This window comes from Typopeltis vanoorti, chromosome 7, assembly GCF_054136105.1.
Source record: "Typopeltis vanoorti isolate ZY-2024b chromosome 7, IOZ_Tvanoo_1.0, whole genome shotgun sequence".
NCBI classification, from domain to species: Eukaryota; Metazoa; Arthropoda; class Arachnida; order Uropygi; family Thelyphonidae; genus Typopeltis; species Typopeltis vanoorti.
The window spans coordinates 96,643,741-96,665,811 of record NC_143555.1 but is presented as its reverse complement, the minus strand read 5'-3'; the positions used below and the strand labels follow the sequence as shown (position 1 = coordinate 96,665,811).

The 22,071-nt window shown below is 34.4% G+C and overlaps 1 protein-coding gene across 5 annotated transcripts in view; it reads left to right on the top strand.

Annotated features, from left to right (window-relative positions):
• Window positions 1-22,071, top strand: part of LOC150104886 (uncharacterized) — a 695,785-nt gene that overhangs the window by 630,417 nt on the left and 43,297 nt on the right. For all 5 annotated transcript variants that reach the window (XM_090395398.1, XM_090395401.1, XM_090395397.1 and 2 more), the window contains exons 31-32: window positions 3,512-3,588; window positions 21,135-21,507. In XM_090395398.1, coding sequence (XP_090251524.1) covers window positions 3,512-3,588; window positions 21,135-21,507 — 450 coding nt within the window. The remainder of the gene's footprint in view (window positions 1-3,511; window positions 3,589-21,134; window positions 21,508-22,071) is intronic.

The following is a 22,071-nucleotide window of genomic DNA, read 5'->3' as shown; positions in this document are numbered from 1 at the left end:
GATAGGAAGTTAGTAATGATGTAAATTTTTCATGTAGTACTATCATATCCTGTACATCCCTTGAGGGTACATGTCAGGAATTTGATGTCGATGATGATAAACACAAAAATTAAAGTTTGCACAATTTAATTAAATACTGTAGTACATTTATGCATCTTATCTCTCACTCCCCGTAGGGCACCTGTTCGTAGTGTAGAGGACCTCCTGGTGCTGGTACTGTCCCTTTTCATTCTTCCTCTTTTTACTTTTCTTTACTTTTTACTTTACTTTTCTTCCTGTTTCACTCTGCTTCTTCTGAATCTGTTGACTCAGAATGAATGGCTCATATCAATGGCTTCAAACAAGCTTATGCATCTGGTGAAGAAGTGGAAATATACGCTTTATGTTTGAATCTTTTTTTTTAGGGGTGGGGGGGAGTGTCTGAAACAACTTTCGATTGTGGGGTGGGAAATGAGAAAGTACTACAACAAGGCCAAATAGATTGCATATATAATTATAAGAATAAACAAGGCGGTAATTTGTTGTCTATACACAAATGCCATCAGAAACAGAGTTGAGTTTATTGCTTTATTGAATGCAGTGTGGACTAAGATTGTTGGCATTAGTGAAACCTAGCTATCAGAATCTCCTATCTCTTCAAACATAACTATGTTTGAAGAGATAGGAGAGTACTATTAATGATATCAGATGACTCATATCGATGGCTTCAAACATAGTTATGCATCTGGTGAAGGGGCAGAAATATATGCTTTGCTGAGTATGTCTGGGGAGGGAAAAGAGGAAGTTCTACAACAAAGGCCAAATAGATTGCATATTTGTTAAGTCCATTTAGGGTAGGAACACAAGAAATCAATGTCCCATGTAACAGCAAGTTTGAGGCTATCTGATGTGAAGTGGAGACTAACAGAATGAAATATATGGTGTGGTGTTGCCACAGACCTGGAAGCTCAGTTTCATCGGAAGGAGAAGTGCATCGTCAATTTAGCCTCATGGGTACTAAATGAGTGATCATTATGGGTGACTTTACTTATCCAAACATTGATTGGGTAAAAGAGAAATCTCATGATAAGAATGAAGAGGAATTTATTGAATTGTTGCAAGACAACTTTCTCAACCAGTATGTGAAAGAAGGAACTCGAGGTCAAAGAGGTGTTAGATTTGTTCATAGCATCAGAAAGGGTCTCTGTTGAGAATATGACTATTTTAACACCAGTTGGTGACAGTGATCATCCCATGCTTTCTTGGGAAGTATCTGATTATACTGACGTTCACATTAGAACAGGTTACATGCTGAATTACAAATCTGGAAATTATGATCGACTTAGGCAAATAAATACTATCTTTAGTTCTGTGGTATCAGCTCCTGGGAAAAATGTCAGCAGTGCATGGTAATATTTGAAAAAGTGCTTTAATGAGGCAGTATCTGAATGTATCCCTAGTGTTCAAAGAATAAGTTGGTTGGGAATGAAAGAGATGTGCAACCTTGTTAAGCAAGAGATCTACAAGAAGAAGATGTGCAAAGAATATCATGAAAATAAGAGTGAAAGGAGTTATAACATATATAATACTCAGACCAGAAAAGAAACGATTATTGTGTGGAAAGCTAAATCAGAGTAGGAAAAGAAATTGGCTATGCTGGCTAAAGGTTCAAAGGAATTTAATTGTTATACTGCAAGCAAAAGAAAGAATGAATGTGGAAGAATAACTTTACTGAATTCAGATGGTACTGTAGTGTCAGAAGCTAATGAGATTGTTCAATTAATGAGTGTTCACTTTGCTAAGATATATCAACCAGGTGTATGCAACATGGTGCACAGTACTACTGCTACATTGAATGAAGAGGAAATTTGGGCAACCGAAAATTGCCTGTCAGTTTAATGTTAGGAAGTGTAAAATTATGCACTTCGGTGTAAAGAGATTTACAGTGGCATATTATATTAGCAGGGTTATGCTACAAGAAACTGATGAAGCTAGGGATCTTAGCATAATAATGGTGAATAGGAATTTGAAGTTCAAAGGTCACGGCAAAAGTTGCGGATACAACTCACACTATAATTGTGATGTTGAAACGAACCTTAGCATGTAAGGATAAGGAACTCATTTTGCCTCTTTATAAGGTCTTGATAAGACTGCACCTGGATTATTGTGCACAGATTTGGTCTTCTGGGTTCCAAGAGAATGAAGAAGCTGTGGAAAGAGTACGAAGAAGAGTTACAAAGATTATATCCGGATTATGGGATTTAGATTTAGAGGACAGATTGCAAGTATGTTGATTACAGATGCTGGTTAACAGGAGAAAGAGGGGTGATATGATAAAGGTCTCTAAACTTCAGAATGGGTGTTATAGGATATCATCTTATGAAATTTTTTGTTGTATATATGGTGGATAGAGAACACAGGGACAACCATGGATATTAAGTTTGTTCAGTCAAGAAAAGGGTAAGAGCTAGGGTTTTCTCTCAAAGAGCAGTGAGTGAGTGAGTGGAATAGTTTGCTTTTAGGGATAGTGAGTGCATCTAGTGTGAATGAATTTAAGGGAAGGTATGACAGCTGGTTTGGGTAATGTATATCCTCCCTCGATGAGGCCTTATTCCCTGGAAGTCTCGGATAATAATAATAATAATTTATCCCAGACCTCCATCACTGGGATTCACTTGCCCTGCCACCATATTTGTTGTTGAGGTACAACCCATGGTAATCTGGAGGGGGGGGGGGGGGATCCTGGTAGTCTTACACTATTATGGTCTTTGCTTCAGCAAGATGGATGGTCCTGGATGTCCTGTCCAGAATCAATCGGCTAGTGAGCTTGCCTGCAAAGGTCAACAGTGATGCAGTAAGTATTTTGCCCCATGGTCTGGGATCGCGATCCAAGGCTTACTGTGGTGCTAGTATAGCATCCTGGGTAATCTAATGGGTGGATGCAGAAACTGTGAATTTGTTTAAGGCATGGTACAATTTTTTTTGCATAAGAGAGTATAGACCTCCTGCAATGAGTCAATAATAATTTTGCCATATTGAATTTAGTTGATCACTGTATAACAATGAAGGAAAGAATTTATATTCATGTTTAACCACCAAATAAAAATTGATACAATTTTTCTGACTTTCTTCTTCTGAACCTTATAAAATACTTTGGGGAAAAAACAAGGACTAAGGAGTAGATTTTGCACTTGGTTACATATTGCAGTTGTAGGAGAGTCAGATGACATGTTAACATGGATTTGATTATTGAAGGTCAGGTAATAGACAGATCAGCATATAAATGTGTATTGTCAGCTCACGTATTCTTTCTCTATAGCCCAGATGATTTTTAAGTATCGATGCATTGTTACAAGCCCAACCATTATGTACAGCAGAGGTGATTTTTATTAGTTTACTTCAGATTGTAATTTCATTTTCTTTTAATGAAAATTTTATTTGAAGTATAAAGCCTCACTTATAGAATATTATTAATTTTTAAACCTTAAAGATTGTTGCGTTTTAAATTTAAAATATATTTTGTTCATGCTAGGAAAAAGATGATACTTATAGGGAAGAAAGAAAAATTGCTGACCATCAGAATATATTTTCACTTTCAGGTCCAAATGAGTAAGTTGAAAATTTTATATTTATCATATTTTTAGCAAGGCTTTAAATATGAATATCCTTGAAATATTCGTAATATTTAGAAAAATGCATGGTGAAATAAAGCATACCTTGATTAATATTGCTTAAAAGATTTATTGGTTGTGAGAGTTTGGGCTGCTACATTTCTAAGTAAGCTTTACTAGTAAACTGTAGATTGCTCATTTAAAAGGCCTGAGTGTATAATTATGGAATTATGCACTCTGGTTGTGAGCTGGAAGGAGCATTTGGGAAGTAATAACATTTTACTTGAATTTCTACAGGGTGTATTTGTTGGAGGAAGGATAAAAAGTTTTAAAATGTTTACATCAGACATTTGCCACGGTCTCTTGCCTTCATCCTAACTATGTGATGGGGCGAGAGAAAACGCTGCACCTCACAGAAATTTTGTGCCTGTGGAGATGTGCTATATATCGTGACAGTACTTTAATTGTAAATAAATGTAGGGGAGGAGGATGTGTTTGTTTTAGGATATATTAGAAAACAGCAATGAAGGAGACTGCTATATTTGGTTGGTATATTTGAATTACTTAAAGTTGTAAATATGTGAGCTGTCATCAATAAGTCATGTAAGAATAGGAAATATAAAGGAAAGAACAAGTGTGAATAGCAATACTTTTATTACTGGCAAATGAAATATTAATAATTAACATTCGTAATATTATATGTGTGTCCTATATGTTAAGTTGCTGGGTGGAGAAAATAGCATGTGATCCTTAAAAAAAAAAAAAAAAAAAACAAGCAGAGGGAATGAGATTTGTTTCCAAAATATAAATAACTACCCAATAATGAACACTCGCTGTATGCATTTGATAGTTTACAGTAAATAACTATAGGGATGGACTAATCCAATGAACTAATAATGTTGATCAGGTGATTCATTTAGGTGTGACAGGAATATGTGTTGGTTGATGATGCAGAAAAACATCTTGTAGAATTTGTTGTGCTTGTTATGCCTATCTATTTCTCTATTTTATATATATATTTTTTTGATCATTTTCTAAGAAGTTTCTTATGTTTGCTTAGGATCAGTATGCATTTTATGCAGTAATAGGATACATAATTTCCAATCATCATCTGAATGAAATAATTTAAAAAATATATTAATAGTAGCAACAGAATGACTTGGAATAAAAAGTAAATGAAAGAGAAGAAAGGGAATAAGAAACTGGGATGAAAACATTCAAACAGTAATCAAAGACAAGAAAGAAGCATGTAAACAGTGGAATAAACACAAAATCACTAGAAGCAGAAATTAATTATAAATTACAAAAGAGCAACGGCAAAAAATGCATGCACACATCTAAGAAATATGAACAAGAAGATAAAAGAAAAAAGTGAAACTTGAAATAATCAAAGAGAAAACCTGGCTGGACTTCTTAGAAACTTATGGCAAGATAGTAATAAATCTAAAAACTGATATAATGATGACTACTAACTATACAATGGAAGAAATAACATTAACAAGAAATCCAACAAGCAACAGCAAAGCAAATCAGGAAAATCCTCTGGAGAAGATGGAATAAATAGAGAACTTATTAAATATACAGACATCTTAATAAGCAAATTACTTTTAAAATTATTTAACAATATCTGGCAGCAAAAAAAAAATCCCAGAAAGTTGGAATGAGGCAATTATCATTCCATCATCATCAAATTCCTGCCATGTACCCTCAAGGGGTGTATAGGATATGATAGTACTACATGAAAAATTTACATCATTACTAACTTCCTATCTACAATTTTTCTCCAAATCAGTCTGTTACTTGTCAAGACTCCAACATTACCAGATCTTATATTTCTGTCGTCTAAGGAACTTTGTACCGTATCAACCCAGCTATATCTTGGTCTTCCTCTGGGTCGTTTTGCTGCCAACCCGGCAGAGAACACTTGTTTGCTAATCTTTCCTCACCCATTCTGTTTAAGTGACCATATCACCTGAGATTAGCTCTGCTAATGCATTCCTGGATGCTGACAATATCAAGTTCTTTCTTAATATTCTCATTTTTAATATGATATTGCCATTGATGCCATCTGTTCATGCCCCTAATCTTTCTCAGGACTCTGGTATCTGCGGTCTGTCTCTAGTCTTTGGTCAAGTGTTTTACTTCTAACCCAGCTCTCAGATCCATAAGTTAAAACTGGTTTGAACATTGTCTTGTATACAGCTAATTTAGTGTTCTGACTAATTTCTTTCTTATTCCATATGAATTTATTCACCTGACTTCCCACCATACCAGCTTTGCTGATTCTGTTGTCTATTTCTATATTTAATTTACCATCTTCAGTAAAAATGGTGCCTAAGTACCTGAAATGTTTTACTTATTCCACAGGTTCTCCATTCACAACACAGTTGACATTTCAGTGATTCTGCCTATTGTCATTGTCTTTGTCTTTTTATTGCTGACCTTCATACCATATCTATTACAACAGTTATTCAATTTAGTCAGAAAATCTTGCAGACATGTAGCAGATTTATTTAGAAGTATAACATCGTCCACATAAAGCAAAGAGCTGACATTAACATCTCCAATTTTGATATCATGTTTAATACCACTTTCCTTCATAATGTGATCCATATAGATAATGAATAATAGACGGGATAATGTACATCCTTGTCTCACACCAGATTTAACATTAAGCCATCTTCCTGTACTTCCTTCAATTCTGACTGCTGACTTACAACTCAAATAAAAAATAAGTATTGCTTGATATAATGTCCCATTGACACCATATAACTGTAGCATATTGAATAGCTTCTCTCTTGGCACCTTGTCATATGCCTTTTCCAAATCGATAAAACTTAAATACCGATCTTTGTTATATTCCCATGATTTCTCCACTATTTGTCATAAAGTGAAGATCTGATCCTGACAGCCTCTATTTGGCCTGAATCCAGCTTGTTCTTCACCAAGCTTTTCTTCCACAATTCTTCTCCACTGTTTCTCAAGTATACTTGAGAAACAGTTGAGAAGAATTGGGATATACCTCTGTAATTCTCACATTCAGTTTTATTTCCCTTTTTATATAAAGGTACTATGAGAGCTCTACTCGAATCATTGGGAATTCGTCCCTTTGTCCAGGCATTCTGAACTATGCACTGCAGCCACTGTAAGACTTTTATACCACCATACTTCAGCATTTCTTGTCGAATATCATCTACTCCTGCTGCCTTTCCACATTTCAAGCCTTTGATGGCTCTTTCTACTTCAAGTATGGATATGTATTCTTGACTGCATGCCTGGTCAGTATTTTTTATCACTGTGATGTCATAACTGCTTGTTTCATTTAGCAAAGTTTCAAAGTAATTACTCCATACTTTAAGGATATCTTTTTCTCCTATTTTCATTTCACCTTTATCATCTCTAACTCCTTTTACAGCACTGTTTCCTCCATTCCTAAGCTTCTTCAACAGCCTCCAGAATATTTTACCACCTTCTTGATATTTATTTTCTATGTTCTTGCCAAAGTCCTCCCATGACTTTTGTTTAGCTAGTTTTACACACTGTTTAGCTTTCTTACATTTGTCTCGGTATTCTCTAAGAGCACAAGCTGACTTATTTGCCAGGAACTTTTGATATGCTTTCTTCTTTTCCTTCACTGCCTCTTTAACTTCCTGTGTCCACCATGGAGTTCTGATTTTTCTATCCTTGCAGATAACTTCACCAATGCCTCTCTAGCTGAATCAATCAGGGTTTTTCTTCAGGGCTTGCCACTGATTCTCCATGGTTTGATTCCTGTTCTCAAACTCTTTCATTTTTCCTTGAATAATCTTTGTGTATTTTAGTCTACAGTTCACATCTGAGAGTTGCTCAACTTTTATTCACTTTAAAACTTTCTTATATGTCATTCTTTTCGATATGAAATTCAATTTTATCCTGCTCAAGACTAAATAGTGATCCCCTCCAATTTCAAATCCTCTGTACACTCTGGTATCCTGCACCAGGGAGAAAACATCACTATCAACAATAACATAGTCAATGAGACTTTTCTTATTCCTTGCCTCTTCTCTCCATGTGAATTTGTGCACATTTTTATGTTGGAACATGTTGTTAGTAATAACCAGTCCAAGTCCTGAGCAGAAATCCAACAGGTATTTGTCATTATTATTTGGTTTGCTCTTTTCTCCAAATTTTCCCAAAACATTTTTGTATGTCTGACAATCACTTCCTACTCTGCTATTTAGATCCCCAACAAGGACCAACTTTTCCTTTTTCATTGTATCAGTAGCCTTCTCTAGAGCCTCAAAAAATTCCTCCACTTCTACCTTAGTAGAACCTTCTCTGGGACCATAGGCACAAATAAGTCTCATTGTCCAGTTCCCCATTCTGATATTGGCCCAAATCACTCTACTAGACACTGCCTGCCATTCAAGAAAACGAGCCTCGTATTTTGTGTTGAATACTATGGCTACTCCTTCTTTTCCTTGATTGTCATTGCCTGAATATAACTCTGAAAACTACATAAGAATAACAATATTCATGCATATATAATTTAACATTATATATATGCATGAATTATATTATAATATATTATCAAATTATGTTAACTTCAATACTTAAATCATATGTAGAAGATAAACTTTGTGAAAAACAAAATGGCTTCTGGAAAGAATGATCGTGCATTGACCCAGCTTTTACATTAAAAATCTTGATGGAAAAACATTGTGAATTCAATATAGATATACACATAGTATTTGTAGATTACCAGAAAACTGGACTGTACCCAAGAATCTAAACATTCGAAATCAGTTGCTTGCTGCAATAACTAACATGTATCACCAAAACCAAATAGCTGTAAGAATCAATGTAATAATTACAGAATGGAAATCAATAAACAGAGGGGTCGTTCAGGGATGCCCAATGTCACCATCACTCTTATGTAATATCGATATAGATGAAATAGTAAAGAAATAGGGAGGAAAAAATATAAAACTAACATTTAAACTGGATTGTGGAATTATACTTTATATCCTTTTTATGTTAATGTTCTAAAATAACATTTTAGATCAAATTGACTGCTTCAAATATCTTGAATGTGCTGTATCATATATAAAAGAAGCTAACATTGATATCAAAATTTCAAATTTTCTATAGATAACAGGAATTATCAGTAATATTTTCAAACCTAACCAAGTTCAAAAATATTCAAGAACAAGTGCTTATAAATTTTGGTAAGACCTTCTCTACCGTGTGGAATGAATTATGGACCATGAAAGATGCAGAAGAAAAAAAAAAAAAATTTGAAACTGAGAAATGAAATTTCTGCAAAGAACAGCAAGCTACACTCTCTGGAACAAAAAAAAAAAAAAAGAAGCACAGAGATAAGTAAAGAATTAAAAATAGACTCAGTATTGGACAAAGTATATGAATTCCAAAAGAAGTGGATTGAACATATTGAATGAATGGAGAGTTCAATACTACCTGAGAAGAAAAAAAAATATTCCAATATCACTCAGTTGGAGGATATAGAATTCAGGGACAACCAAGGAAAAGATGGAACAAGACCAGAACATGCCATCAGGCTTAAATCCCTGAAAGGATGATAATGAATTTCCAGTCGTCATCGCAATTATCCAATGAAATTCCCTACATTCATAACTTTTTTTTTGTCAGTGGCGCTTCTGTCTTATCAGTAATAGATATCTCACATATGCTACTATTGTGTTGTAGATCAACCACTTCTTATAGCATATGGAAGTATTCATTTATATTCAGGAATAGATAGATTTTTTACTTCATCTGGTGTTTCCGAACACTGGAATAAAAATGTTTCTATGCCATGAAAAACATTCCAACCTCAACAGACACTATACTGCAGAAGCTAGCAACAAATAGCTTTATTGTATCACTAAATATGGTACAGAGACATTTATAGTATATATACTATATTTAGCAATAATTAGTGTAATTAGAGACAACTGGAATGACACATCATAATGAGCCCCCCCCCCCCCACACACACACACAATGCTGCGTGCATGCAAGTAAAACTATCAAAATGAGAATATATGTATATATATATATATATATATATATATATATATATATGAACTGAACAGTGAATATACATTCAAATATGAGAATTATTTTAAAAGTTTTGCACATTTTGCTCCCGTTGTTAAACCAAACATTTATTTAGCAAAATACATTTGATAGGTTCTCAATAAAATCTCCATTTTGTCTTATAGCTCCACACACTGCTGCCAAATGTTAAGCTTTCTTATATTCCCAACAGCAGCAAATCCTTTTTTTTTTTTTCCTGATGTGTTTGATAAGCCAGGTTCACTTCAGCAGCACTTACTGCCAGTACTTTTCAGTTAGCTACTGCAGTGAAATATTTCCTCACGTTAATATTCAAACTACATGGCATTCGACCTATGCTAGATTTGATTCTTCTTCCATTTTAATGTCCTTATTCTCAGAACAAGAATGACAAAAACAGAAAATTAGTAGGTGATGTTTTTACTCAGAATTTATTGACAAGTGCCATGAAGGTACAAACTGTAATATGATACAGTGGCCATTCATGGGCCTAACTGCCATAAAATGTATGGAATGCTTAACAGTTATATAAATTTATACACAATGCTGTATGAATGGACAGAGCATAGCTGTATATATTCTTTTTGAAATTGTCAAGATAGAATGAATAATATGCAATACCTAACTAGGCTTGTGAAGTCTAAAAGTTTATTAAATAAACCTTTGAAGTCAGAATTGATGTTCATTCTTTGAAGCTACAGCTTGAAAACAGTTATTCCACAGACATGTATAGTATAAAGGTAAATTGATAGATAACTATAAACTTGTCATTAGGAAGTTTCCAAGTCATCTGACTCATAATCTCAAGAGAGATTATGCCTCAAGTTACTGCCAATGCTGTAGATCAGGGGTTCACGGGCACCATGGTGCCCGTCAACCAATTTGTGTGTGCCCGCTGCTGTTCAACCGTGTGCTGTATAGTTTGAAATAATCACGCAACAATTCATGGCATGCTATATGACACATGATGAGTATTAAACGCATACAATGTAAAGTAGACGTGCATTCGAAGTTTTTCATTGAAGCACTGGCCAATGAAATGCAATGCCAAAGATCACACTAACTTACATATATATATTTAAATTTTTATATAATGTAAACTTTTAAGTAATAAAACATTTGATTATAATGTAAACTTTGTATGTATTCATTTAACAAAAGAATTCAAAACATTTGCTTGAAAAAATAGTGGTGCCCATCGCCCTGTCGGTATTTTAGAATGTGCTCTAGGAAACAAAAAGGTTGGGAACCCCTGCTGTAGATAGTCTGTGTAATGATAAACATTATCGCCCTAACCATTTTTGAATAGCTAGGTGAAATTTTTTGTTTCATCTGGTTTAGCAAAGAATCCACTAGCATATGTTGGAGTAATAGATAATTATCTTCACTTATTGTGTGATGTGACGAGCCTGTGTAGCTCAGTGGATGTGGCGTTTGCCAACCACCGCGCTTGGCCGCACGAAGGAAGACTTGGTTTCGAGTCTAGTCGGCGACTAGAGGAAATTTTTCTAAGCCTTTTTTCGACCGGTTCCCGAGTTAGTCGATCTCTGGCACGGGCAAGCAGGTTTTTCCTCCCGGAAACTCGGGTTTTTCGTCCTGTAAACTCAAGAAAATCGACCGTAGAACCCACATTATTTCAGACATTAAATATATTGTGTTAGGGTTAGGGACCACGAGATGGCGGCACATTTGAGCCGTCTCTCTTCACTGAGTACCGCTTAATTAGTGATAGCCTTGGGCCATCTATCTCTGATTGGTACCAGTGGAGATTGAACTGCCCACTCAGTCTCCAAAAAGTTAGATAGGGCTAAATGGCCTCGCCTACTCCCCGTATACGGGGAATAAAAAGGCGTTAGCTGATTTTTTTTTTTTTTTTTTATTGTGTGATGAAATAATGCAGAATGAAACTTTCTGCTTATTGAAGGCCTGGAAGAAAAAAAATAGTGTTTGGTTTTTAGAGTGAGATTACTGGATTATTTAATCCTTCAGCTACTCATAATATGAAATGTGCTGGAGGTTACCATCCTGTTTTGAGTTGGGATTAATAACATTCCATTTCTACCATTTCCGACTTATTGAAAGTTTATGCCAGCATATATTCCACATGGAGACGGTTTGTTGAACAATTATTTTATTTTATTAAATTTTAATCTATTAGTTTTGTGTGCATTATAGTACATTTCTTCAGAAGAGGCAAATAAAATACATTGTTGAGTTACCAACAAGTTTAATAGCAGAAATACTTTCTTTGAAACAGACTGATGTTGCATACACTAGGTTTTTGATGAAAAGATGACCAAACCTGATGTAGAATCATACCTTGTTTCTTGTTACATTGATTTGAATCTTTTAACATTTCTATATGCTGCAGGAGCTCTCTCACTCTCATTCCCTCTAGTTATTGGGTGAAGTTGTACTCAGTTATTTTACATCACTGACACCTCAATGACAATTTAATCTTGACATTTGACTTGGATGACTTCTGTTGACATAACACATCCTGGTAAACGAATTGAGAGAATCTGAAAGAGAAAAATCACTGTTTCAGATGTCCTATAAAGAATCGATAATTAACTGAAAGGAATCGAAGTACTGCACATGGTGGTGACAGAGGGCTGCCAATGCTAGGCCTTCTAATTGTTGGTACATCTTGTTTACCTTAAAGAAATTTGATTTTAGGCGGTGCTTGAACATCTGTGTAATATCTACAGGAAAGAGATCTTTGATAATGTTAATGATTTCTTCTATAGGTACATTTGTAAATAAGGATACTACATCCAGACTGGCCATTGTCTGTTTTTGTTGGTTTCACATTCTTCAGTCAGATCAACAAAGATCCTACCATGATGAATCATAATGAGACAAACCATCTGATCTGCAATATGAGTACTTGGCCTGAGGAATTGTAAAGAAAAATTAAATCCTTACATCCCATTACTCATAGACTTTATGGTGCACCTAAAGTACATAAAGAAGTCCCACTTCATCCAGTTGTTGATGGCAGGTCCTCCCCAACAAACCTTTTAGCTAAACATCTTACAAACTTACTAAAATGAAAAATCAGACAAACAGAATCCTATATTAAAAATTCTCAACAATTTGTTGAAAAACTGAAGAATGCGAAACCAACAAAAACAGACATAATGGCCAGTCTGGATGTAGTATCCTTATTTACAAATGTACCGATGTATGACAAATAACAAAATTATTTACAATTATGACCCTTTCAGAAGTTTGTATGTCTCAGTCATATTTCTTTCTCCTTTTTGCCTAGTGTCTGCAGTCTACAAATTCTCAATCTGTCTTCATATTCTGTACTCCACAATCCTGATATCATTTTTGACACTCTTCTTTGCACTCTCTTTCTCTCTCTCCACTGTATCAGAATCACCACAAAAACCAGACCTGTGTCAGGTTTTTGTGGTGATTCTGAAGACCAGACCTGTGCACACTAGTCCATGTGAGGTCTTATCAACTCCTTGTAATGAGGCAAAATGACATCTCATCTTTACATGTGAAAGTTCGTTTCAGCATTGCAATTATCTTTTGAGTTGTATTTGCAGTCTTATCTACATGGCCCCTGAACTTCAAATTCCTATATACTAACATTCCAAGATCCCTAGCCTGATCAGTTTCTTCTAGCATAATCCCACTAATATAATATGACATTGGATATCTAATCACACAAAAGTGATGACGTTGCATTTACTGACATCTATTTTTCCCATGCCCACAATTGCAGTCTATTCAAATCATTCTGCAAGTACTGCATAACAGCAGCATTCCTGATTACCCCACCTATCTTTGCATCATCAGCAAATAACTGTATGCTGCCTGTCAAATCCTTCACAATACTATTAATGTACGGATTGAATAACAGTGGACCAAGCACTGATCCTTTTGTGGCACACCACTGGTTACCTTAAATCTCGCAGAGTCATATTTCCCGTATACCACTTTTTAATATCTGTCAGTCAACCATCCTCCTTTTCCACACTAATATTTTATAATCCAAACTCATATTCTCCAGTTTATACAACAGTGGTCTACCATGCTGTATTCTGTCAAAAGCCTTAGCAAAATCCAAAAGTATCACAGTGTACTCATTCTCCTTGTTTAGTTCAATGGTAACATTGTTATAGAATGTGAGCAAATTGATAAAACATGACCTTCCCTTAGTAAACCCATGTTGTTTATTGCAAAGTAGAGATTCACTGTCAACTCATTTCCGAATGCGAGCCCTAACCAATTTTTCCAAAATCTTCACAATCACTCCTGAGATACTAATTGGTCGATAGTTGGATACATCGGTCTTTGCACCATCCTTGTGCAATGGAATTACCATACATTCCTGTGGAATCTTCCCTGTTCTGAGACTCATATTAAATAGCCTCATCAAAGGGATGGCCAGTTCAGTTGAACACTCTTTTAGCACACGTGCTGATATCCCCATCAGTCCCTATTGCTGAATTCTTATTCAATTTGTGCAACAGCTCTAATACCTTGTTTCATACACATGCATTTCTTCATCTAGTGAAGAGGTAACAGTGAGCTCAATGTTGCATACACCAGGTTGATAGCTTTTAACAAAATGGGCACTCATTAACTGAACAACCTCTTCTGCGTCTGTAACTCTCACACCATCAGGATTTTAGAAGAGTTATTCTTTCATATTCATTCTTTCTTTTACTTGCAGCATATTGATAGAATTCTTGTGGGTTGTCTTTAGCACACTTTCTGTACAACAGTTGTGGTTAGAATGTAATTATTTTGCAGATGAAATATGAAATACTTTAGATCACAATTTAGTTATGAACAGTGTTCCTTCTAATTTTTGATGGCTCATGTTCAGGTGGAAAACATTTTGTGTGCAAGTTTCCAGTCTCAGCTCTCAATATGTGCAGTAGCCTGTGGTCACAGTAGCAAAAGTCATAAATTTGTCATATGATATGCCTAAAATTGGTGGCATCTTTGTTACAATTTCTTGTATGTTGCATACTAAATATTTCTATAAGAGCAACCTAAATGCTTACTCCTTCTGCTGCTTAAATACTGCATATACGTAGTTCTTTTCTGCTTTAATTTCAATGGTAACATTTTGAAGGTTTAATCCACTAAAGCTACTAATGTAATATTTCTCATATTAATGTTACCTTTTTTTTTCTATCTAGCTTTAGCCTGTAAAATTGTGAGCACAAAATTTTTGAGCATGCTATAGAAATGAGTTTTACACTAACTATAGAATAACACACATGCCACAGTAAAATATATTTTATTATGTAAATATTTCATCTTATATATCCCAAGAAATCATCAGTACAATTAGCAAACAACAATAGGAATTAAATTAGAAAACAGTAAAGTGCATGCTGGAATCCCTCTATGTATATATTTGCATGTTAATGGATTAAAACTCTTGTACTAAAATTAAAATGAATTAAATTTAATTTAAATGTTGCCTCCTTAGCACAATTGGAAGAACAGTGGAACATTGCACCCATCGATTGGAAAAGACTTACTTTCAATTCTTGTTGTGATAATTGAAGATCAGCTAACTAATCTTCAAATGAAGATCAGTTAGCTGATCTCATACGGAAGTAGCAGGGGTTTTTTCTCCCAGAAACTGAAGTTTTTCATCCCGTATACAGGCAAATTGGCCTTCGGAACAAATTTACAGACAAAAAAGAATACTGTTGTTGCTGATGATGGCATTGATGGTTATAGTGTCATAGTAGGATTAAGTAGTAGTGGAAAGGGTGAAATGTATTTAGCAAAGTAGAATAGAGTGCCCTCCTGCAGTGAGTCCTTGGACTCACTGGAGATGTCAAGTAGTAGTAATAATAATATAAGAGATAAATTTATTTAATACAATTGAGGATAACAATTTCCCAAACTTTGGGAATAATGAGATATTGATTACGATTAAGATTAGGTCTTATGAAGTAGGGCTTCAGCACTTTCTTTATATAAACATTCATGTTTATATGTGGATCTATGTAGCAGCTTAGCATTTTGCCATTGGATCTTGTAGCTAGCATTTTCAATTCCATGTTGTGCAAAGCCAGATTTGTGAGGTTTGATCAGATGGATGTTGTCTTGACATTCAGAGATACGTTTATTTACAGATCTTCCTGTTTGTCCGTAGTAAGACAAGTTACACAAACATGGTGTCTTTGTATATACCAGGTAGCATCATTGGTGAAAGTTGTGAATTTTTGATTGATGTGTTTATAGCTAGCAATGAGTTGATATTTTTTCATAATTTTTGCCACGTGTTCAGAGATGCCATTAATATATGGTATAGGAATCCTGTGGGCTTCTTCTTGTTTGGATTGCTTTATAGGAGAGTGATTGATTGATTACTTTTGGGGTTATTATTGGATTATATCCATTTAGTAAGGCTATTTCTTTGACAATTTCCAATTCTTGTTTTAGAGATTCTTCAGAAGAACAAATCTTGTGTGCTCTGGATACTAGGATTTTATGGTGCCATGTTTTTGAGATGGATGGTGAGCGGATGTATTGTGGATATAATCCAAATGTATACCTAGAGGGATTCCAATTTAAGCATGCACTTTACTGTTTTCTAATTCAATTCCTATTGTTGTTTGCTAATTGTACTGATGATGTCTTATGATACTGTTGGATTCTGAATGAAGAAAAATTAAAATTATTAATACTCCTTTCAGAATCCAACATAATCCGCCATGGCAAAGGCTACATTTGTAGATATTATTTTATGTAAATCTCTAGTTATAAATTAATATTCATATAACTACCTTTAAGTTCTATTAATAATTAATTAATCAAAGACATGTATTAATAATGAAAAGACTCTGTATTAAAATATTATTAAGTTGATTTTATTTATTGCTATGTTATTATAAGAATTTGTATTCAACATTTTAACTGCGTATTAATTGAAATGTAAATATTCTTTATTTGTTCCTGTATGTAGAAGTATAATGTTATTCAATACCTCAATTTTATTATATTTTATTTTGTTGTCATGGAAACGTATGTTAGATGGCTTGCACGAGTTTGGAACAGAGCGTGAGGGAGAAATGTTGAAAGTTTACTGGAAAGGATTTTAGTTAAAGAGAGCACGAGAACGATTTAGGTGGGAAGAAGGGATATATAAGCTAGGAACACTGAAAAAATAGAGGAATATTCTAATTCGGCATTCGGAGGAAGGAAAGAAAAAAGGAGATTCATTCGGGGAATCAGAGTGCGATATTAGCGAGTCACTCAAGTAGCTAATTAAAGTCTGCTAGTCGTGGAGCAGGTTAGCTAGTAAGTTGCAGAATAACAAATAAGGCAACGGAAGATAGCTAAGTGACTACTGAATGACTAGCTGTACTTTAGTTGAGATTTAATTTCAGGGCCGAATTTTCAAGGACACACGGAAACTTGAAGCATAGCAAGGAGTAACTAGAGAATAATTAGAGGCAACAAGGTTGAGTTTAACGTTAGCTGTGTTAAGAATTATAGTGCCTAAAAGATTAATTGAGTGCGGGAGGAATAGGCAACTGTGCATGAAAACTTCAAGTTAAGGAATTATTGTGTGTCACCTTAGTTCATGAGTGATTAGTAGAATACTGAATTGGTCAAGTAATGTCTAAGATAGTACAAGAGTTTTACTTCATGCAAGAACATTTAACCATGTGAATTGTGACCATTAATTAATTCAGTTATTACTAGGAAGATTTGTTTTAATAAGTGCCGTTAATTCTTTAAAGTGTATAAAGTTATAAAAAGTGTTCAAATATAAGTAGATGAAGAAGGAAGATTACCAGTAAGAATATTCCAACCATTGATATTCCTATGCAGAGATATGTGTGTTTCTTCCTAAAATATCCCTATATTAACAGTAACATTTTTGCAGAGATTAGCTGGAGTGTGGAATTAAGAGTGTGTACTTGTGAAGAAGTGTTACTGCATTTTTATTGTATTTGAAACTTAAGTAACTATGAGATATTAGTGTAATTGATCACTAAGGAACTTTATGACATTGAACCTTATTAAATGGTTAAATGAACCTTGTGAAGACTGTATTTCAGACAACAGAACAACAGATTAACCATTGCCTGAGATTGTATGACTGTATTACCAGATGAGCTCAAATGTTTATAATACCTTATTCAGTGATTTAAGTTAAAGTGTATAAATTGTAAGCCTAAATTAAATGTTTGTTTGTTGATTTAAAGTTGTATTTTACCTGAATCTCTTTTACTGCACCATTCATAAAATATTCGAACCAAAGCGGGTGAATTAATTAAGTTAAATATACTCGGCCAGTATATATAATAATAACACATAAAAGAGAAATAGTTGAGAGTTGGTTTTACTCTAATTCTTGGACTAATTTAGATATAGAGTGGTGCAGTCAGTAAATATAAATTTTCTCTATATTTGGATTAGAAATCAACTAGCAACCTATCAATTGTTTAAGAACATCATAGTGATAAACATGTCGGATCCAAAGTATGGGTTAAGACGAAGAAGGATCCAGCAATACATAAGATGAAAAATTTACATAATAAAATTTATTTTACTGTGGCATTTACATGTTATTCTATAGTTATGGATACCCCACCGGCTTCCATAAATTAAGGAACAAAGAAAAAAATCATGATAACTTTGAGGGGGGGGGGAGGCATATGAAAGTCATTTACATAATGTAAAAAGTAACACTGATTTGGTTATCGTACACAAATGAGTGGCACTTTCAGCAGTATATGCAAATAAGCCACGGCATAAAAGTGGATGTTTTGGAGATGTTTTCCATTTCTTGTATAGTGCAAGAACAAGACATTCCGTGATAGCATAATCTGTGGATATGGCTGCAAAATGTTATTTAACCAGTAGATTCAGTTGGCAAGCCATCATAACACTATAGGCTTCCCAAAGCCTTCATAACATTATAGGCTTCCCATAGTCAGCTAGATGGTTGCATGTGAGTCATTCCATGGTTCATAGACTGTGGAACCAATTCCAACAGTTCACAAACGGCATCCCTGATATATACAGTGAAGGAAGGGACCACAGGCTACAACTGCATTGGGGAACCAATGTCTGTGATTATCTACTCATTGCAACAATAGTGCTACCCCAAATCAGCTATGATCTGAACTTTTGTTAGCTTCAGGAACATTGGTATCTGTTTTCACTGTGCACAGAAAGTTTCATGAAGGTGGTTTGTATGCTAGGTGCCCGGTAGTCTACATGCCCCTATCCCTATGCCACAAGAGAAAGTTTGAAATGTCAGGTTCCACATCAGTTGGATCCATGGTTGTGATCAATGTTGTTTACAGATGTCCTGATTTGCTCTACAAAGCAATACCAGGTATGCTCTGATCTAGAGAGAACCACGGACATGTTATTCCTCCTCTAATATCTGTGAGAGGGATACTTATGGTGGAGGTAGTACAATGGTTTGAGGATGCATCCCCTAAGTCCCTCAAGGTTTTCAGGAGGTGTCCCTCTCCCAAAAATCTTGAGGATACTTACGAGAACTTTGCAGGAGCAATGGTTATTATTACCAACTGATCTTCTGGACACCATTATAACAGTATGAAACATCGTTGTGAGTGCTGTATTGCTGTGAGAGGTGGCCATGTTTCTTATTGAAATACTTGGATAATATTCCCCCTCTAATATCTGTGAGAGGGACACTTATGGTGGAGGTAGTACAATGGTTTGAGGATGCATTCCCTAAGTCCCTCAAGGTTTTCAGGTGTACCCCTCCCAAAAATCTTGAGGGACTTAGGAGAACTTTGCAGGCGCAATGGTTATTATTGCTGTGAGAGGTGACCATGTTTCTTATTCAAATAATTTGATTTGGACCTCTTATTTTTGACTATTGATTTCATGTACCCATTTGTTGCTTAATTTAACTATTTATTTACAATTTTTTGGTGTTTCTTTCACATCTCATATCATACTGCTTTTCACCAAATTTCATAAAAATTCATCATATAGTTTTTGAGTTATCATGATTTTTCTCTTTGTTCCTTAGAGGGAAAATCAGTGTAGAGTAAATCATAATTGGCACTTATTTTATTTAGTAATTTCTTCAATATATCCACTCCAATATTACTGTAACACATTCCAACTTAATACACTGATTAATTACTTTTAGCCTACATGTGGGCCAACTGATGCTGCCATCAGCAAGTTGCAGAGGCATATTGTGTTTGTTCGTATGTGAATTTAAGCAAATTAATTCTTTAAGAGTACAAAGATCCATTACCATTGCACAAGTTTAGGTGACTGTACTGTCTGAACAAATAATGTCTCTGCAACTCGATTACATCAGCGTCAGTGCAGGCTAAAAGTAACTAATTAGTGTATTAAGTTTGGAATGGGTTAGAGTAATATTCAAGTGGAGATGGAGAAATTACTAAATAAAATAAGTGACAAGAATATTTTATTATATAATTAATTTTTATAGTATGTTCAGAAATTGTTGACTGTGAATTAGAAAATCTTAAAGTAAAAATTTTATAAGTGAAGTTACTAGGCATGTGCATTCACACAACTCAGAGGGAACATTAGTTATGGATATGTGTGCTGCTCAAGATATGTACTTCTCACATGACATTTTTGATGAGAAATGGGGAATGGCAGTCTCTAGATAGTGATGTAATTTATATGTAGAATTTAACATACAATTATTTGTTGAAAATAAATAATTTTTTATTTATCCACAGTCTGGATAAATGATTAAACCAAAAATATAATTTCTTGGTATCTTTAATTTATATTTTAACCAATTGCAAAAACATTTCAACATCTATCTCTGATCCAGAGTAATTCAAATAAGAGTTGATTCACCTTTTCACTACTTGTATATGGGAAATATACGATTTCTGCATTACCCCAACCTTTAGGGCATATACATACCGTAAAGAATGTATACTAAGGTAGTTGATGTGAAATCATTAGCCTCTGTATACAAGTAGCCCAGTTGTGAAGATACTTCATGTGCAAATCTTCTCCTTTTCACTTGGATAAAGGATTAAATCAAGAATATCATTTCTTGTTTATCTTCACCTTTTCACTTGGATAAAGGATTAAACCAAGAATATCATTTCTTGTTTAATTTATAACATACAGTTATGATTTTGGTCAAAGGACAAAAACTTTCCATAATCAGAGGTTTAATATACAGTACTTAAGTGATGCTATATTTGTATCATTGATCATAAAATTCAAAATTATAAGATCATAAAATTAATGGACATAACAAATTCATAAAATATTGATCGTGTTGTACAGAGTAATAACTTCTACAATTTCAGCTATCACTAGTCTCAAACTTATACAAAGAGTTAGCAAAGAATCAATTTGGAAATGAACTATTTTTATCGAATATGATATCCTTCTTTGATTAAAAAACTAGTTTTTAATTTTCCATCTATAGTAAATTATTTTTGTGACTTTTTTTTTTTATTTACTTTGAAGGCAAGAAACTTTACGGGGTACAGTAGGATGTGAAGGCGATGATGCATATGTCTTCCATGCTATTACCAGACCTTCGCAAAGTGGAGCACAAACAGCTGAAGAAGATATGAGCTATGAATGTGATCCAGAAGGAGAGATAGAACCAGAAGTAGAAGCTGAAACTGAAACAGATCTGGCAGAAGCTGATCAGACATCGAGTCAAGTAGGAACTGTTGTAGATAGACTGATATCTAAACAAAATGAAGTACCTTTATCTAATTTAGCTATGGGAGTGAACAGTGCATCACAAAACAGTATAAGTACTTCTAATTCAGCTCATATAGATGATGGCATTGAAGACATGGAACAAGAAACATTTGAAGGAAAAGTCCAGGTATTGCCATGTTTGATGTAATAAATATCTCTGTTATGTCTGTTAACATCATGTACACATTAAGCATTTTAGAGCCCATTTTATTGGCAGATTAATTTATTTTATTCAGTCATAGATAGATAGATAGGCACTGTGCCTATTCCAGCTTCAAAATTGATCTTTCCATTGTCTCTTTGGTCTCCAGAATGGTAGTCCAGCACTTCCCTTGGTAAACTTTGTTGTGTTATTCTTCCACATAGTCTTTCAATCTTTCTCTGTATTTGGCTATTTTATCATTTAGAGAGAGAGAGAGAGTGTGTGCATGCACACATGTGTGTGTGTATGTTTGTGCGTGTTTTTTGACTCTTCATTCTGTCATTCCTTTCACATAGTCTTTCTCTGTATCTAGCTATTTTATCATTTAGGATATATATATTCAACTACCTTCATCACTGATATGATCTAATCTTTATATAACTTTTTACTGAACTTAGAAATTTCATTTCTGCATTTTTGTTTTAATAAGATCTTTTTTGTTTAGCATCCATGTTTCTGATCCATATGTAATGTAGGTGTGGCCATATT